General features: G+C 37.4%; 1 protein-coding gene and 1 long non-coding RNA gene across 12 annotated transcripts in view; one reads left to right on the plus strand and one right to left on the minus strand.

The window, feature by feature from the left end:
- The window catches only part of LOC138700172 (integrin alpha-PS3-like), a 268,831-nt gene extending 251,897 nt beyond the window's left edge, over positions 1-16,934 (minus strand). For 9 of the 11 annotated variants that reach the window (XM_069826588.1, XM_069826584.1, XM_069826587.1 and 6 more), the window contains exons 1-2: positions 16,687-16,934; positions 5,965-6,086 (exon numbers count right to left, since the gene is read on the minus strand). In XM_069826588.1, coding sequence (XP_069682689.1) covers positions 5,965-6,086; positions 16,687-16,934 — 370 coding nt within the window. Of the gene's footprint in view, positions 1-5,964; positions 6,087-16,686 lie in introns of those variants that run through there. The other 2 variants (XM_069826590.1, XM_069826593.1) reach the window with 2 other exon arrangements.
- On the plus strand, positions 9,366-16,842 carry LOC138700174 (uncharacterized). Its single transcript, XR_011332282.1, has 5 exons — positions 9,366-10,576; positions 10,834-10,935; positions 14,737-14,878; positions 15,371-16,447; positions 16,712-16,842. It is a non-coding gene; the product is annotated as an uncharacterized lncRNA (long non-coding RNA).
- Positions 16,935-17,656: the final 722 nt, after the last annotated feature.

Raw genomic sequence — 17,656 nt, forward strand, 5'->3', positions numbered from 1 at the left:
CCCCAACTGCGGTCCACTGCACTCGAACTCCGGGCTTCAGGCTCCACAGTTACGGATACAACTCAAGTCGCGCTCTGGTCTCGAAGCTGGCTTCACTGCTACACAAGACTGGTTTACTGACTGACTGACGTTCACTTGCGTCTTCTCTTTTATAACCAAACTATAGTTTCTGGAGAGTTCGCCAAAGATTCCACTCTCGAATAATCTGGATTTCCACTTCGAGGGACTTCTGGACGATTCGGGAGGGTCCCCCCCTTCACTCCGCATGTAGCAGTTTGCTTCCTTCCATTCTCGGCAAGCACCAGATGCGCGCGCAACCTCCCCTCGCGCGTCGCAGTAGTACACCGCCCCTCTACCCTCTCAGCATCCAGACGCTCCCCTCGCCGCCACACCTGAGCGACCAACGAACACGCGTTCGAACCCCGGTGTAGCTGTCATTATATATATATATATATACCTTATGTATTTCATATTTCAATAGTGGAAAGAAGGTGTTAATTTTTTCAAAAGAACACGTTATCGTAAGTACAATACATTTTATGGTCTGCTAGGAAAAATGTCTGTGATGAGGCGATAGTTGCGATCCTGGTGGTGAGCAACTATCTATGGATGCATATTTCAACTGTTTATGTTTGCATATTTCATAAGTATTAACCTTCGTGACTGTATATACTAGATTGTGATATAACATTTTGGATAAAACTTTGATAAAACCTGTTCCAACTGTTCCAAAGGGTGTTACACTGCTCCAGTGATCACTTCATCGTTCCACATGGTTCCAACCAACGAGTTAGAAAGAGAAAGATATAGAGTGGTCATTGCGCCGCCATGTTTGAAGAAAATTGAACGACCGTCGGTTATGAACTTATGCGCCCAAAACAAAGTGGGCGTGGTGATAACTGACATTAGAATCGTCAGCTGTCTTAATTTCGTTTGCATAAATCAGTTAAACTGAAGTGGAAAAACCTAGTATTTCGTCAAATACGTGCTAGGAACTTAATCTAAACTTATGTACGCTAAATTTAAAACACTTGAGCTATTCCTAGAAGGAATGCTTAAAAGAATAACCTAAGCAAAATTGTCATGTAGTATGACAAGAAGTCCTAGCAAATATACTGAAGAAAATGTTAATATTCCTAGGTTCTTTTAAATGCGACCTGCAAGATTGCCTATAAAATGAACGAGTATGATTCGGATGATTTTATTAAATTGTTTTCCCAGTCTCTACACGTTGCAAAACTATTTACTATACCATAAGATATAGAATGAAAGTAGGCCCTATCTGTAGTAAACAACCTTTACCTCCAAGCTTGTAACGTGGGTGAAACATGACAAAACACGCTTTCAGTTTTTTGTTACAGTAAAGTATAATTATTATCGAAATGTGAACGTGAGGCCAACAGCCGGCTGATCTGTCTGAGCCTTTCAAGGGCTGTGGCACCACAGATAATTATTAGTGTATAATTGAGCACCCACGTACAATAATGGGGTAAGTAGTTACGAAATATATTCATACTTACCCCATTATTGCACGTGGGTGCTCAATTATGTTCTTTTATGTCCTTCCAGTCAAAATACTAACAACAATACGACCTACCCCAGAGTTTTGCGTTATTTTGGATGCGAGTGTCGAAATACAATTTTAATATTTGATTGCTATTACTAGGTTTGAAACGAAATTGTAGGGGTTTTATCCGTATTTATTACTAGTGAACCATTTATTTGATTAATCGTTTGTCTTCGAAATAGGCCTACTTCTTATAAGCTACAGCTCATCGTCTTCTTGTATAAGCAGTAAGGACAGAAGGAGCAGAAATAAAGGATGCCGGTGTCGAAATACAGTTTTAATATTGTATTGCTATTTGTTTTTCACTGGGTCTGAAACGGAATTGTATTGGTTTTATCCGTATTTAGTTTAAGTACATTACCAGTGAACCATTTATTTTGTTTATGCCGGGCGTAGTTACACATTTATGCATGAAAAAAAATGCTGCTAATTAACAAAACTATGAAATTAACTTCATAAAATTTACATGAAATATGATATATCAGTTGTCTTTTTCCTTTTGACATTGCAGTTATATACAGCACACACAACAGGCATGTTTTTTCTTCGTTTTTTTGTACTTCTTACCTCCGTTATACAACATTGTAAGCAGACGAATTTTTACAAAGGTGGGCGCTTAGCTCAGATCTGCCGTGTTTCGCGGTGGCACCGCAAAGAGCGCTGTACAGGACAACATGGCCACTCTATAGTCTTCTCTTTCTAACTCGTTGGTTCCAACAGATAAAGAGATCAATTTCTAAACAGTTTTCCTCTTCTTTGCTGTCTCAAAGGCCACGTGTAGCGCTATCATTGATCTCCAATCGAAAGTAGATATAATATCCATTTTTACACGGCCTTCGTGCAACAGTAGCCTATGTAGGATCGGACAATTTAATTGTACGAATCAAACTCCCTAATAAATCTGATATTAATTATTAGCTGTCAATTGATGGAGAATATGTGGATGGTGCCCTAACATAGTGTTAATTATTAATATACCGGCACCGCGAAAAATATCATTGGTTAATCTCATCGTTATTAAACTCTCCTAGGGTTATAAGCACAATTTTTGCTAAAAGCGATTCATTATGAATTGTAGTTATTTACTGCACTCAGGGCCGCTGAAAAGGGGGGGGCAAAGGGGGCAGATGCATATGGGCCCGTGAGCAGTAAGGGCCCGTCAGATTACTTTTTATTATCACGAATAATTATTCACAGATACATACCGGTACCAGTACTATAAAATTTGAGGGCTCCTGGATTTGCCTGAAATTTGTTCCCGCCGCTTGTACCGAACACGTTCAATTGGCTTGTCCTCTTAACTAACAACCCGTGTGAGCCCACCGCAATATGCTAGTAGGCTTTTCCAAATCCAAGCCGGAGGATTACATTTCCTTTTCAGTAGGGCCCATATAGTATGTTTCGTGACGAAACTTTCGTCTTTTCGTTGTTTTTCTAGTAAATTCTGTGTTACCAGTGGGCAATAGACAAGTAGAAGCATAAGTCGAGAGCTGAGAAGCGCAAGGAGAGACAGAAAAATTGGAAGAGATTAAGAAAGGAAGTAGAACTTTGTTTGAAGTTGGTGTGAAATTGAGCGACCTTGGAAAACTAAAAAGCAGGAGACAAATTGTGTCATTGAATGTGTTGTTCGAAAACAAGAGCCTTTCCAAAAAGCAGTATTATAGTATTTTCAATGTGGAGAATGTGTTCCCAGAGACATTCTTGAGTTTTGAAAATAATACTGGAAAGGCTCTTGTTCCGTCACTTAGAAGGTTATTAAGCTGGTTGGGGGTACTTTTTGGAACAACACATTCAGTGACACAATTTGTCTGTCACTTTTTGTTTTCCAAGGTCGCATGTTACTTGCCATGACTCAGAGTTAGGAACTGGTGTGGGTAAATTTGTTTCACTTGCACATATTAACACATCATTTTTACTATTGTTTGCTTGTTCTGATTCAATACTATGTTATCAGAACTTTTTTATAGACAGCCACAACCATCAATATTCACTTCTAAGTATGAACTGTCTTCATTTTTGACAACCTGAACAGACGGGCTTGAGATTGGTTTATTTTCTGCACCTTCACTAGCAACGCTCAATTTTACATCAACTTCAAACAAAATGAAGGAAATAAAAATGTATTCAGACTAACAATGTGTCAAGAAAGACTGAGTAACCTTGGCCTCCTTAGTCTGGAGAGCACTCTTGCTAGGTCTTTAAATTTTGATGATATAATTAATGATTTTGCATGAATGAAGTCAAGGAGAGCTGTTTGTTGATGTTGGCCTGCAAGTCAGAAATTACAGCTGTTTAAGAATAGTGTTTTATAGTAACGAAACGAAACAAACGACAACGAAAAGACGAAAGTTTCGTCACGAAACATACTATGTAGGCCCTACTGAAAAAGAAGCGTGACGAATACAATATATTGTGCTAATGTGAAGTTTTGCTAAAAAAGTTTTCAATGTACCGTAACAAAAATGTATATTTTTATATTCGTATCTGCGTATGGGGTTATCTTTTATTTATTTTGTAAATAATTATTATGGTCAGAATAATTGGTAACTTGTCACTTTTAACTTTTTTTTTCAATGGGGCCCGAGCACAATATTTGCACATCGGCCCATAAATCCTGTCGGCGCCCCTGACTGTACCCTTAACAGTAATCTACGAAAAATGACTTTCGTTGTCATAACACACTGAACCGCTGATTTAAAGACACTTGGAACAGTTGGCACTGATGTACACTTCGAGCATTCTATTTTACGTTCGAAGGATGTACACATATTCTTATGAAACTTTCTTTGAAACTGTTAATTTGGAACAGTTTCGTTCATGAACAGTTACAGTGAAACTGTTTCTTAAAAAGAGCAGTTTATCAGTCGCTTCGCTTACGAAGGTAGCATCAAGTCGGCCGTGTCCCAACCAATGTGCTTGCCAAAGATCCTCAAAAGAAAGATGCTCCACTCTTCACAGAAGAAACTACTTTCTCGCATGCCGAGACTGAATTACTTTTGTTTTTAGGAAAGGGGAGATAACACTTGTTCTGTTCTGATATAACTAAACTCTTCTTCTCAATTATCTAATTTAACTTTCTTACAAAATAAAAGGCAAGTTAAATTATTTCTTAACTTAATTTAAATTTGTTTAAGTTTATAATTTAATTAAATATTAATTGAATTAAATCATAAATTTATAATACTTTCAATATTATGTCACATTCACAGCCAAAATGCAGCCCTTGAGATTTGCCACCCCGGACAAATGTCCGAGTTTTGGTTGTCCACCCCTTGAGCGGGCCCTGATCTGTGAAGTGTGTTCTCATACATGCACAACGAAACCATTAACATTCAACTGACAATGCCTACATTCACAGCTCTTAAATGAACTCATACACACTTGTTCTCAAAGAAACCATAATATTTGAATTCACATTCTATATCTGCTGAGTGAACTCATACAAACTCTTTTTCAAATATGAAAACTCCATAGTTAGGTACCACAAATCAACTTTTTCGAGACTTAGCCGAAGCAAATTTTTAGTCTCAGTGATGAGGAGTGGTGGTTAGTGTACTTAGAGGGGCTTAACCAAGTTTGTCTTAGTAATGTGCGTTATCAATATAGCTACCTGAGCAGGGGCCAATATATTATCGAAATATCGCAGTTCAAGTAATGAAATGATAGTCATTAAAACTAACACTTGGGCAACATAGCCCATAGAGGGCTAAAACAGGCTAGTATCGTGTGGTTAGCACTATGACCCCACCAGCTGTTATAGCTGCTTTTCAGAATCTACCACAGCTCTCCAATTTCATCACAATGTTGGGTGGACACCGGCTCCATACACTGGCCAAAGTTTAATGATCTTCCATTGTGAGAACTCGAACCAGTGCTTAATCCATAATATGTGTTCAGGCATGATGCCTTAGACCGCAAGATTATGGCGGGACAATGAAACTTATGGGGAAGGGAAAACAAAAGAGGCATTTAAAATTATTTTCACTGGGTGGGCAGCACTCTTAGGCCTCCTTCAACAGATACCCATAGTCGGTGACAATATAGCGCAGAGCAAATTTATCTTACTACTAGAAACATTTGTTAAGTTCACTAAAAACACCAATATCCCTATATTCTTTACACAACAAGATGTTTACCATCAGGAATAAAACAAATTGTCATAGATGTCCTTTACCAATGAAATAATAAATTTCCGACCTTAGGTTTCTTATTTCAAAGTACTCACTCTATTATTCCTTCCCATGTACTAATCCCTCTAATATGGTAATATGATTCTGAAATAGTTTGAATTTTACATTTAACTAATGCCAGATTTTTTAAGAACTGCAGAGAATGATACGTGATTGTCTTATTAAATAAATAGACCTAGACTGAACTGTAAATATTGACACACTTACCAACATCATCCAACTTCACACTTTGACAAAATCCTGCAATTGGACATCTGAACACCACACCTGGTTCAATGACATTTGGATATAAAGAACTGTCATTGCCTCGTGGAGCACCAATTTGTATCCTAAACAAAGTTAAGATAAATTTGATGTAACATGTATAATACCCCACTGCATATCTGCAAAGGCATGAAAGTTTTTCCGGAATATAAATAAACAAAACAATCTGACCTTAAGTAATTGATTAACTAGTGGACTTACTCGTGTTAATTATGTAAGTCTGTGCCGCTTACAGCTGTTTCAGTGCTTCATCACACCATCCTCAGAGCCTACTAGATCTCGGCGTCATCTCGTACTTCTCTGCCTGTTGTGTGGGTGCGTTTGATTGTTGAAGAGTGTTGAAAAGTGGAGTCAAATAGTGTGTGTGTGTGTACTGAAATTGATCTGTGTGTTGAGAATTTGATCGGGGTGTGTTTTAGTGTGTTTGTATATTTCGTATTCTAGTGTGTTGAGTTTTGGTTCTTGGGTTGTACGGTATGTGTAGGATTTCCATGTCCGTATTTATGTTATTGTATATATAAGGTTAGCATTGGTTATGTGATCGGCATATGTAGATGTATTGTGTCCTCTGGTTATTGCTTTAATGTGTTCTTTGTTGCGTGTTTGGAATGATCTGCCTGTCTGTCCAATGTAGAACTTGTCGCAACTATTACATGTGAGTTTGTATACACCTGTGTGGTCGTATTTATTTGTTTGTGTTTTTTTGTGTATTGAGATGTCTTTGTAGTGTGCTTTCTATTCTGTATGCTATGTTGTATTTCTGCTTTCTGAATGAAGATGCGATCTTATGTGTGCTTTTGTTTTCATATGTTAGTGTGATGTATTTCTTGTGTTCTTATGTTTGTGTTGTGTTTTGCGTGTTTTTGTGTTTGTTAAGTTTTTGTTTTGTCTTTCTTATGATGTTGTCTATTATGTTTGGATTGTAACCGTTTTCTTGTGCTATGTATTTGATTGTGTTCACTTCTTCATTGTAATGTTGTTAGCTCATGGGCAGGGGCGGATGCAAGGGGGGGGATTAAGGGGATATATCCCCTCCCGAAATTTTGAGAAAAATGCGAAACAAGAAACAAAAATAATATTAATTTTAATTCGTGAATGTACATAAGAATTAGAGTGTTTCTACGTAAATTCTCTTTGCTAAAGTGTTAAATTCCAAGAACTGTAGGAAGGCAAACACAGCATTCTTACTTCAAGACAGAGAGTCATGAAAAGTATTTTAGGCTTTTAATTTTCCTACTCTTCTTAGACTATTTCATTTGTCAGCTCAAGGACAGGTTTTTAAATCATAAGGGAATCCTAAAGTCCATACATACTTTTCTGCCTAAAAACATACTGCAAGCATCAGATGAAGATTTAGAAACTGCTGTTGAGGCTATAGTAAATCAGTGGCCCAATAATGTTGATGCATCACCAGAGTCTTTCTTCATTGAATTGAAGATGTGGAGAAGAAATTTCCTTCATCAGAAAAATCTTCACCTAATATCCACTGATTTTATATCATCTTTGAACAGGTGCAATGAAATAATTTTTCCTGCACGTTGCCTGTAACTACAGCAACACCAGAATGGTCGTTCTCAACATTGCGGTGTTTGAAGAATTACTTGAGGAGCACGATGGGAGCAGACATATTAAATGGACTGGCCTTGATGTAACTTATATACATAAAAATGAAGAAGTAAAAGCTCATGAAGTACTGGATGAAATGTCTAAGAAGCCTCGTCGCCTTGTTCTGTAAATGTCATTCTGTCATTGTTTTTGTATTGCAGTCATTGTAAATGTTAAAATTAAAAACTTATGGTTTATTTAACAACGCTCGCAATTGTCGAGGTTATATCAGCGTCGCCGGTGTGCCGGAATTTTTTCCCTCAGGACTTCTTTTACATGCCAGTAAATCGACTGATATGAGGCCTGTCGCATTTAAACACACTTAAATGTCATCGAGCTGTGTTGGGGGTAGAACCCGCAACTTCGAGCACAGAAGGCTATATCGACTAGGCTACTCAGGCCAACTTGTAAATATTTGTGACTCGGAAACAAATTGAGAGTATATAAACTTATTTCTCATTATTTCATTTTTACTATCTCCTCAATCCCTCCCCGAAAAAAAATCCTGCGTCCGCCCCTGCTCATGGGTATGTTGAGTAATCTGTGTACCATTGTCCTAACAGAACACATCACCTTCCCTAATCTATACAGTAAACAACTCCTAGCCACCATAAAAGAAAAAGGAAGACCAGAAGGAGGAATCTCCATCATGTATAAACACTCCATTGGCTTAATAAAGAAAGTTCACAAAGAAGACAACTTACTAACAATCAAGACAAGAAAACTCTCCATCATATATATATATATATATATATATATATATATATATATAAGCCCCACAAGATTGAACATGTCATAAAAGCAGTAACAGCCGTAAAGGATGACGGAAGTGTGATACTCGCTGGCAATTTGAACTGCAGGCTAGATAAACCTGACTACAAGACAGAGCTGGTATTAGATCTCCTTGAGGAAGAGGGCTTCAAGCTGATAAATAAAGCAAGAAACGAAACATACATAGCCCCAAACGGCAAGAGTACTATCGTAAAAGGGAATAAGATAAAAGTTTTAGACCAGGAAGTAATGTATTCTAATCCAGCAGCTGTCTTCAGGAAACACATCCCCGTGGCAATGTAATTCCAGCTAATAGGTAATAGCGCACCATAAACAGAAAACTCCGACCTAATCACATCAAGGAAATTGCAACAGAACTCTACAATAGCTGGAAAGGAAGAACTCGACAGATTTTCGTCGATGATAGAAAAGGATAATGTAGATCAAGTGGTAGAAGAGGTACAGAATATATAAGGAAAGCTCAAATACAGAGGATACCCAGACACGTGAAACTCTAGTTCGATAAGGAATGATACACACTTAGGAAAAATACACTAGACCTCCTACATTAAGCCTGGAGAACAACTGGAAGAACCACGTTAACAAACTACTCACTGAAGAGGAAGGAGTACAAAAAGCTGATACACCGAAAGAAAACAGACTACGTGAAAAATCAAGCGAAGACACGAGCCCTGGAAGCAGTACAAGATCCGTTCATAGCATTAAAGAAGAAACCCACGAGCGTCACAGCAGAGATATCTAGGGCTACATGGGAGACACACTTCTCAAAAACCCTCAATCAAAATAATCTCAAGCAAGCCCTGCAGATCCGGTAAAATACTAACAAAGAAATACCTTTAGATCAAGTAGAGGTAAAAGTGGCCATCTGTGCAACAAAAAACAAGAAAGCTGCGGGATTGGACGGTGTCTTCAATGAAAACTTAAAGGACAGCTGCGACACACTACTCCACATATGGACAGCGATTTTCAACAAATGCCTTATAACAATACACATGCCGGAAAGATGGAGAGAATCCAACATAAAAATTCTATAAAAGGGTAAAGGAGACAAGGAGGCCCCGGACTCATACAGGAACATTGCCTTCGAAAACAACACACATAAAGTTTATGCCAAAATCCTATACAACAGACTCAATGCAGAAGTGATACATCCCAGAACAACAGTTCGGCTTTATGAAAGGAAGAGGAACGATTAATGCAGTCAGGAATCTCCTACAAGACATTGAGGAGGCATTAAGAATGTCGATTTCACAAAAGCTTCTGATCTGCTGAACAGAGCAACGATAATACGAAAAGTAGAGAAAATGATTGAAAGGGACAACCCCCTAACGGTGTCGATAAACAACATACTGGCGCACAACGAAGTTAGAATTCAAGTTGGCAAGACAATATCCAAAACCATAGTCCAAAGCAACGGCATGCTCCAGGGAGATCATCTCAGCCCGCTACTCTTCAATGCAGCAATATCAGACATCACGGAGATAATCAAAAATGCACCCTCCGTCAGGATGTACCTGTATGTTGACGATGTAGTAATCGGTTCAAGCGACAGAAGGAAACTTCAAGAGTCAATGGATAGGCTTGAGAACTTCGCCATGGACAACAGCCTAAAGCTCAACACTGGTAAAACAGTACAGATGGTGTTCAGAAAGGGCGGAAAATAGCAGGATATGACAGAATAACATATAAGGAGAGGAACTAAAAAATGTCAACACCTTCAGATACCTCTTCAGCCTACCATAAAATCATTCAGAGACCATATAAGAGAGAGAACTTTGGCAGCCATTCGGAGTATCTGTGACATCGAAGATCCCACAAGGCTATCACTAAGTTCGGCCATGACCCTATTCAACGCCAAAACACACCCAGTAATAACTTATGGAATAAAGTTAATATGGACTAAGCTAACATTATCCAATCTGAGAAGCATTGAGAGCGTGAAAGCTAGACACCTGAAGCGGGTACTGGGAATATCAAAATTGTCACCATCTAGGCTGACCTACAAGCTAGCCCAGGAGACATTCTTAATTGAAGACCTCAGAATCAGATTGCAGCTGCCATCTACCTGGCAGAAAGTGGAATTTCTTCAGAGTAGACAGAGGAAGTGCGCTGAGATCAGTTTAGAATTCTATGTATGCTACAGACGCCATGCTCATAGGTGGAGTTATGAGGGGTATGGGGGGCACTGCCCTCACTAACTTGTCTGACCTCTTTTTTTTTTTTTCTATTATTCTATTGAATTCAAGATATCTTTTTTTGCTTTTGTTTATGATTAAGTTTCTGTGCTTAAATTGATTAATTAATGTTTTCAGATCGTGTGTCTGGACTATAATACTGTATTTATTTTAAATTTCTGAATGTATGAGAATTCCTATACCTCATTTGAAGAATGGTGTAATTTTTCTCTTGTAACAGTCTGTACTCATGTGTTAGAAGTCTGCAGGTGTTCAGGCCCCACTTGGAGATGTATGAATAACACACTGCACAACAATGCAGGAAAATGAAAAAGTGATTCCGGTACGTATAATATTATGTAAACTTAAAGATGAGATTAAATAAAATAATTAGAATTTACATTTCATGTGATATCTTCAGAAGGTAAGCTTCATATAAAAAAAGTTTCTGTTAGCACTGTTATGTAGTTTTATTGATGTATGCATATGTTTCTGTAGGAGAGAGAAAAAGAGGGAGATTGTTTTAAGTTATGGCCTATTATAATATGTAGTAGACCTACAGATCAAGCCCTATACAACTCGGTTCGAAATATCGCGCATATGGATGTAACACTGTAAGAAACATGCCCCCCGAAAATACCTTTATTAAATGATCATATTCCGATATACTGTATCATGGTCAAGCTATAACAGGAGAGGAGGTAAATGATGTCTCCCATAACCCCGTTATATGGGGGTTCCATGGTTTTGCTTTGCTCCCCCCCCCCCCCCAAGGAAATAGTTCTCTCTCCGCCTATGACCATGCTGGACAGAAGATGGATGGAACCAAACAACTGCATAAGGAGCGCCTTGACTAGGCTGGCAGTGCATGTCTTCCATCATAAGCTTTGCGCACGACGAGGATTCCACGAGCCCTCAGTGGAGTGTACATGTGTATTGTGTGGTGATCTGTGTGAATGATATCATTTCAGTAAGAGTCAGAAGAGAACACGCTCGCTCATGGACTATTACAAAAACTAATATCATTACCAATGCACATTTGTGCGCCGTTCTTCTTTATTATTATTATTATTATTATTATTATTATTATTATATAACATTTTTTTATCAATTTTATGAAAGTATATTGAATTATTTTCATTCAAATAGGCATCTTCACGAATTATCACAAGTAGGCTAAACCATAATGCTGAAAAAGAGAATTTCATAGCTTATCAAGACTAGCAGTGGCGGCTCCAGCATATTTCTTAAGAGGAGGAAAGAGGTTAACAGCACGAAATGACACCTTCTTGAATGAAACATGCTACAAATTAGCCTACATGCATAGGCCTACATGTAAGACCAGGTAGTGTTGGGGTTGGCCTTCCCTTCTGTATAGCAATAATCTGTTCTTGTAAAGTGAGTTTCCTAAATTGTCCAAAATATATTATGTTTTCACTTCCTTTCATTGTTGATTAATTGCGCAAATTAACAATTACAAGGAAATTCACAACCTCGTAGCATCTTTCGAGCACAGTACAGCATCACACGTGTTGGAAGAGACTAGCTACTAACTCGTAACCGGAACCGTTTTACGGAAATAGAAATGGGAATGGGAAATAATCTGAAGAAAGCGAGAACACTGCACCCACCCACGTGGTCTGTGTTGCCACATGTACATTTTACAAGTTCAGTATCACATGCTTTTGAAGAATGTTAGTTCTTGTAAATTCATACTATCATTATTGTTCAAAGCTGCCGGAGGCCGATTAATTTTTTATGTTAAAAATGATGTAGTTTGGAGTACCTACTTTCAGTTTCAAATATATTTGTACAAAACTGACAACTTGGCTGTTGCCCTGTCTAGTAAACAATGAATAGAAGTGAATTTCAGGGGCCAACTACGTAGAACTACTTCCTCTTTGTTTTACATAAACCCGACTTTAACTTTCAAATATCCATGAAAGTTTCAAACCATGAATAGTAGCACTATATAAAGTGCAATGAATAATATTTTTTATTTATAATTTTAAAAAAAGTTTATGTGGTGTCTTTCATAGCGTTGCGTTAAAACTGCTTTTGTTGTGCCTCCTCCTAGATGTGTTCTAGTCTGGTTGAATGCAAGATCGTTAGATGGCAGCGGTAGCGAGCTTGCTGCACGACCAGTCGGTTTCTATTTCCCGCCCATGCGCTGATTCAGAGGAGGATCTCCTCCCTTTCCGTTCATTTACTCGCTTTAAAACTCTGGTTCTTTCTCTGGCCGCTAGTGCGCTGTTGTCTGTGTGTGTTAACTGCAGTAGAGGAGGAATGGAGTGCCTTTCCTGTACACAGACAATCTCGCATCTTTCTTACAGTTTTCTACAGCACATGAGCGCACGTCGTTTAAAACTCGATCAACCGAGTTCTTCTTATAGCTGTGAACTTAAAAATTATCGAATCTTCCTCGAATTTCAAGGCACATATTTTATTTGGTATTTACTTCCAAAAGAAGAAAAATGTGAGGAGGACGTTCCTCCCTTCCCTCCCCCGAGGAACCGCCACTGAAGACTAGCAATCGTATTGTTATACAGAGTTCATTTACTTAGCCTACATCACAACATTCATTACTTGTAATATGTTCTCAAATAAAATTATTCCATTATTTGTCCTGCATACATTTTTATGTTCCTCTGCCCGCTTATGTGACCTATATTACAGCATTTCCTAGTTGCGCACACGCCATTCAAAGATATGCATAGCCACTGATAGATGGTTGTCTTGTTGAGTTGTTTTTCAGTGCAGTAAATGTGTTGTGTGTAGTGTTGACTTTCATTTCTCTGTTTGTATCTGTTGTTTGAGTCATGGTTCAGACATTTAATACAGGACAAAAAATGTTCATTTGTTGTAACTTTTTAAAATATGAATCACCTGTTCAATGTTGGAGATAATTTTAAGAAAGTTTTCCTGGAGTTGATAGGTCTACAGTTCGTTCAACAGAGAATAAATTAAAAACAATGGGATCAGTGTTCAACAAGAAAGGACAAAGATGCTTTGTTTTAACGTAGGAAAAGTTGGATGATATCAGTGCTCGTCACGAAAATCTCTCACGAAGTTAGCACAACAAGCTGGGATCAGCTGTACATCAGCACATAATGTGACAAAACAACTCAAATTTCATCCATACAGAGTTTAGAATTGCACACCCTAGAGCCCAGGGAACATATAGGAGAATGACTTTTTCAACTGGTTTATTCAATTTATACATAAAGGCCATTTAGACCCACAATTTGTGATTTTAGTGAAGAGGCATGATTTCACTTGCACGAACGAGTAAACACTCAAAATAATCGGTACTGATCAGTAGATAATTTACGACTTATTTATGATCCTAAAGTCGATATATGGTGTGCATTAAGTGTGAAACGAATAATCGGCCCTATTTTTTTTAGGAAACAATTATTAATGCTGACTGACACAAAACTCTAATTTTGGATCAGTCCTTTCCTCAATTAAATGAAGAAGAATGAATGTGCAGTGTGTTTCAGCAAGACAGAACTACAGCCCATACAGTTAGAACTTCATTGCGTGTGATTGCTGATTTGTTTGATGAGAGAATGATTAGTTAGCAGGCTCGTATTTAGGAAGTATGACTCCTCTGTGCAGTCATTTATTTTATGCTCCCACTTCCCTCAGCTAAACTTCAACATTGCTATTCAATTTCAGACTACCATTAATAAGTTGTGGAATTATTTACCTCAATTTTAAACTGTGGTGAAGTACTGTATTTAAACTTAACTGGATACACAACACATAAAACAAATGTGCAAGTTAAAAATTTATAAATTTTTCTGAAGGCAAACATATATGATATGCTACTGCCTTTCAAGGTGAAGTAATGCACTAATAGTACCATACTATTTTAATGCCAGAATGCTAATCTAATACGGGTATCACAATGAGGAAAGCAATAAAAATATTAACATCTTTTACTATTACCTGTATTTTGCCCCCCCCTCCCCAATTTTTCCTTCCTGTGCAATTGGACAATGTTGCGCATGCCTAAATACAGGCCTGGTGACTAGTATAAGATTGTGGCCTGTCTGATCCTTAGACTTAACGATCTGCGATTTTTATTTATGGAGCAGTTTAAAAGAAAGGGTCTATAATTCAAATCCACGAACATTAGATGAATTGCAGAACAACATACAACAAGAAATAGCCAATATTTCGGAAGCTGAGCTGCAACATGTGAACCAAGATGTGTTTAAGGGCTACAACGTCTGCCTCACAGCAAATAGTGAACACTTTCAACATCATATTTGGAAAAGGTAAGCATATTTTCTGTACTTCACTGGACATGGAGCATGCGAGGTTGTGTGCAGCTCTGCTGTGTAGCTATTGCTGCTTCGACTCTACTTCTGCAAGCGGAGGAATATAAAATGTATACGCTGTATGAATATAATACAATAATATAAATATAATCATTTAAGTAAAACAGAATAATATGTTGTTTTGTATCTGCGTTTTTGTGTAACTGAATGTTAATTAATTTCTTCGCTGCTGTCTTAAAATTTTGTGTATATATATATTTCTGGTAGTGCAGAAGAGAATACCTGATAGCTTTACCTCCACCAGAATAATTAATTAGATAAATAAATATACATAGTCCTACATAAATAAATCTGTCTGATAATATTTTTGTGAAGAAATCTGCTAACATTTATTAAAGTAAATTGGGGAAACCTATTAATACAATCTAGTATTATAACAAAACAAATCATCTTCTTATAATATTGTATTGAATATATTTTCTTCGACAGAATTTCTGGATTAAGCGATTTGCTGAATTTTTGGTCCATTTAACGGCAAAGAAGAGACTAGTGAAGTGCTTTGTGTGGAGTGAGGCATTGTATGGGGAAGAAACATGGACATTACGACGAAATGAAGAGAAACGAATAGAAGCATTTGAAGTGTGGATATGGAGAAGAATGGAACGTGTGAAGTGGACATACAGAATAAGAAATTAAGTTGTGTTGGAAAGAGTGGGTGAAGGAAGAATGATGCTGATAATGATCAGAAAGATAAAAAGGAATTGGTTGGGTCAATGGCTGAGAAGAAACTGCCTATTGAAGGATGCACTGGAATGGTGAACAGGAGAAGAGTTCGGGGCAGAAAAAGATATCAGATGAAAGACGACATTAAAATATGTGGATCATATGCAGATTCTGAAAGGAAGGCAGAAAATAGGAAAGACTGGAGAATGCTGGATTTGCAGTGAAAGACCTGCCCATGGACAGAACGTGTGTGTGTGTGTGTGCATGCGTGCATGCGTGCATGCATGTGTGTGGGCGAGCGCGCATGGGATCTAGAATTTCTCAGGCAACAAGCCAATGTTTGTTCACATATATAGAATCCTCAGCACTTGCACCCGAATCTTCTGACAAAGTTGAAGAATTATTCAAGACTTTCAAGTGACACAAAAAGTCTTCAAACATTAGTAGACAATATGACAGTCCTAATTCATTTTTTAAATATCATGAAGTTTGAAGTGTTGTGATCGTATGGAATTCCGTCAGTTCAAAGAAATGAAACAAATAAGAGTACTAGTGAATCCTCGAGAGCACTTAATATACGAATAATACTTGTATTATCAGCCGAATGCGAAAGGGGTTTCAGCATAATAATACCTTTATCAAATTTTGGAACCAAATGGAAACTAAAACACTGCCATCAATCATGTTTCTTACCATTAATGGATTTAGCTTGAAACGTTTCCCTGCTGAAAGATTCACATTGAATTGGATAAGGGTTGGTTGCCATGCTGTGATAGACACCTCTCACAAGGGAGAGTCCACAGAAATTTCTTCACAACAAAGCAAATTCTTCGTGTCAATTTGGTGAGTGGAAATACATTTGAATTTCAATATTCAAGCATTATAATGCTCCATCTAAGTAATATTACGCAAGTCTTATGAGTTTTACATAGATTATTCATTCACAATACAGGCATTGATTTTATTGTGGATTAGGTTAACTGTAACTTTCTACTTCCTCCCCCTCGCCAAAATGTTTAATTTAAATTTTGCTTCTGACATTATTATAAACCTTTATATGTACCTGTAATATAGCTGCTTACCAGGGATTAAATCCATTTGTTGCAGATCCTGAATTAAGTACAACAGAGAAGCCGAAATAGCTGCCTCTTGTTTGCGTTCCTTTCAATGGGTCTTCATATACAATGGGGTGATTTATGTCTAAGTTGAAGCCATATGACTGAGACAAGAAGACACTGATTACCAGCAATAATTTATAAGCACACAAAAAATCCATTTTTTTGCATAAATGCAAATAAACACGTTCATACACACTAAGCCTAAAACTCATATGAAAAGCTTAATTATAATAGAGAAACCACTTCGATTATCTTCTATCAAAAGTCATCATTAATGCGTGATATATAAACTGTTTACCTAGTAATAACTGCAAGGCTTGGGATACTTCCATGTCTTGCGGTATCTAGGCAGGAAGGAAAAGGGAAGTCTGTCCCACCACAAACAGGAAATTGCAACAGAGACAATCATAATTATTGAGCCATTACGAGGAAAATGAACTAACTAACAGTGCCACATTTAGGAGCATGTAATATTTATTCATAATACATACGACAACCATACATGTATTCAAAAACAATCAGTCTTTGAAAGGATAATGACGTAATTACTCTAAATTTCTTTCCAATTATATCCAATATGTAATCACTTGTATAACGAAGACAGAGTAACTAATGTCTACACGGACAGTTCTCATTAAGATTACATTACATTGCGGCCAACCTAATACAGTATATACAGACAAACTTATTTTAATATTTGGTATATCAGTACACAAAAATTTATGTTACCGTACAACAAATTCATTGTGGAAATCTGCAAATGTTTTGATTCTGGAATACAATCTCAACAGTCATACAAAAATAGATAACTTTATTCCCGTTATGTTAAGTGCAACACAGTGAAAAGAATATATGAGTTTGAGACATTACAAAGGCCCATATTTTACAACACAATGCGTTATGCTAAAGCTAAGCTATATTCAACTGCTAACTA

Source organism: Periplaneta americana, chromosome 5 (genome assembly GCF_040183065.1).
Source record: "Periplaneta americana isolate PAMFEO1 chromosome 5, P.americana_PAMFEO1_priV1, whole genome shotgun sequence".
NCBI lineage: Eukaryota > Metazoa > Arthropoda > Insecta > Blattodea > Blattidae > Periplaneta > Periplaneta americana.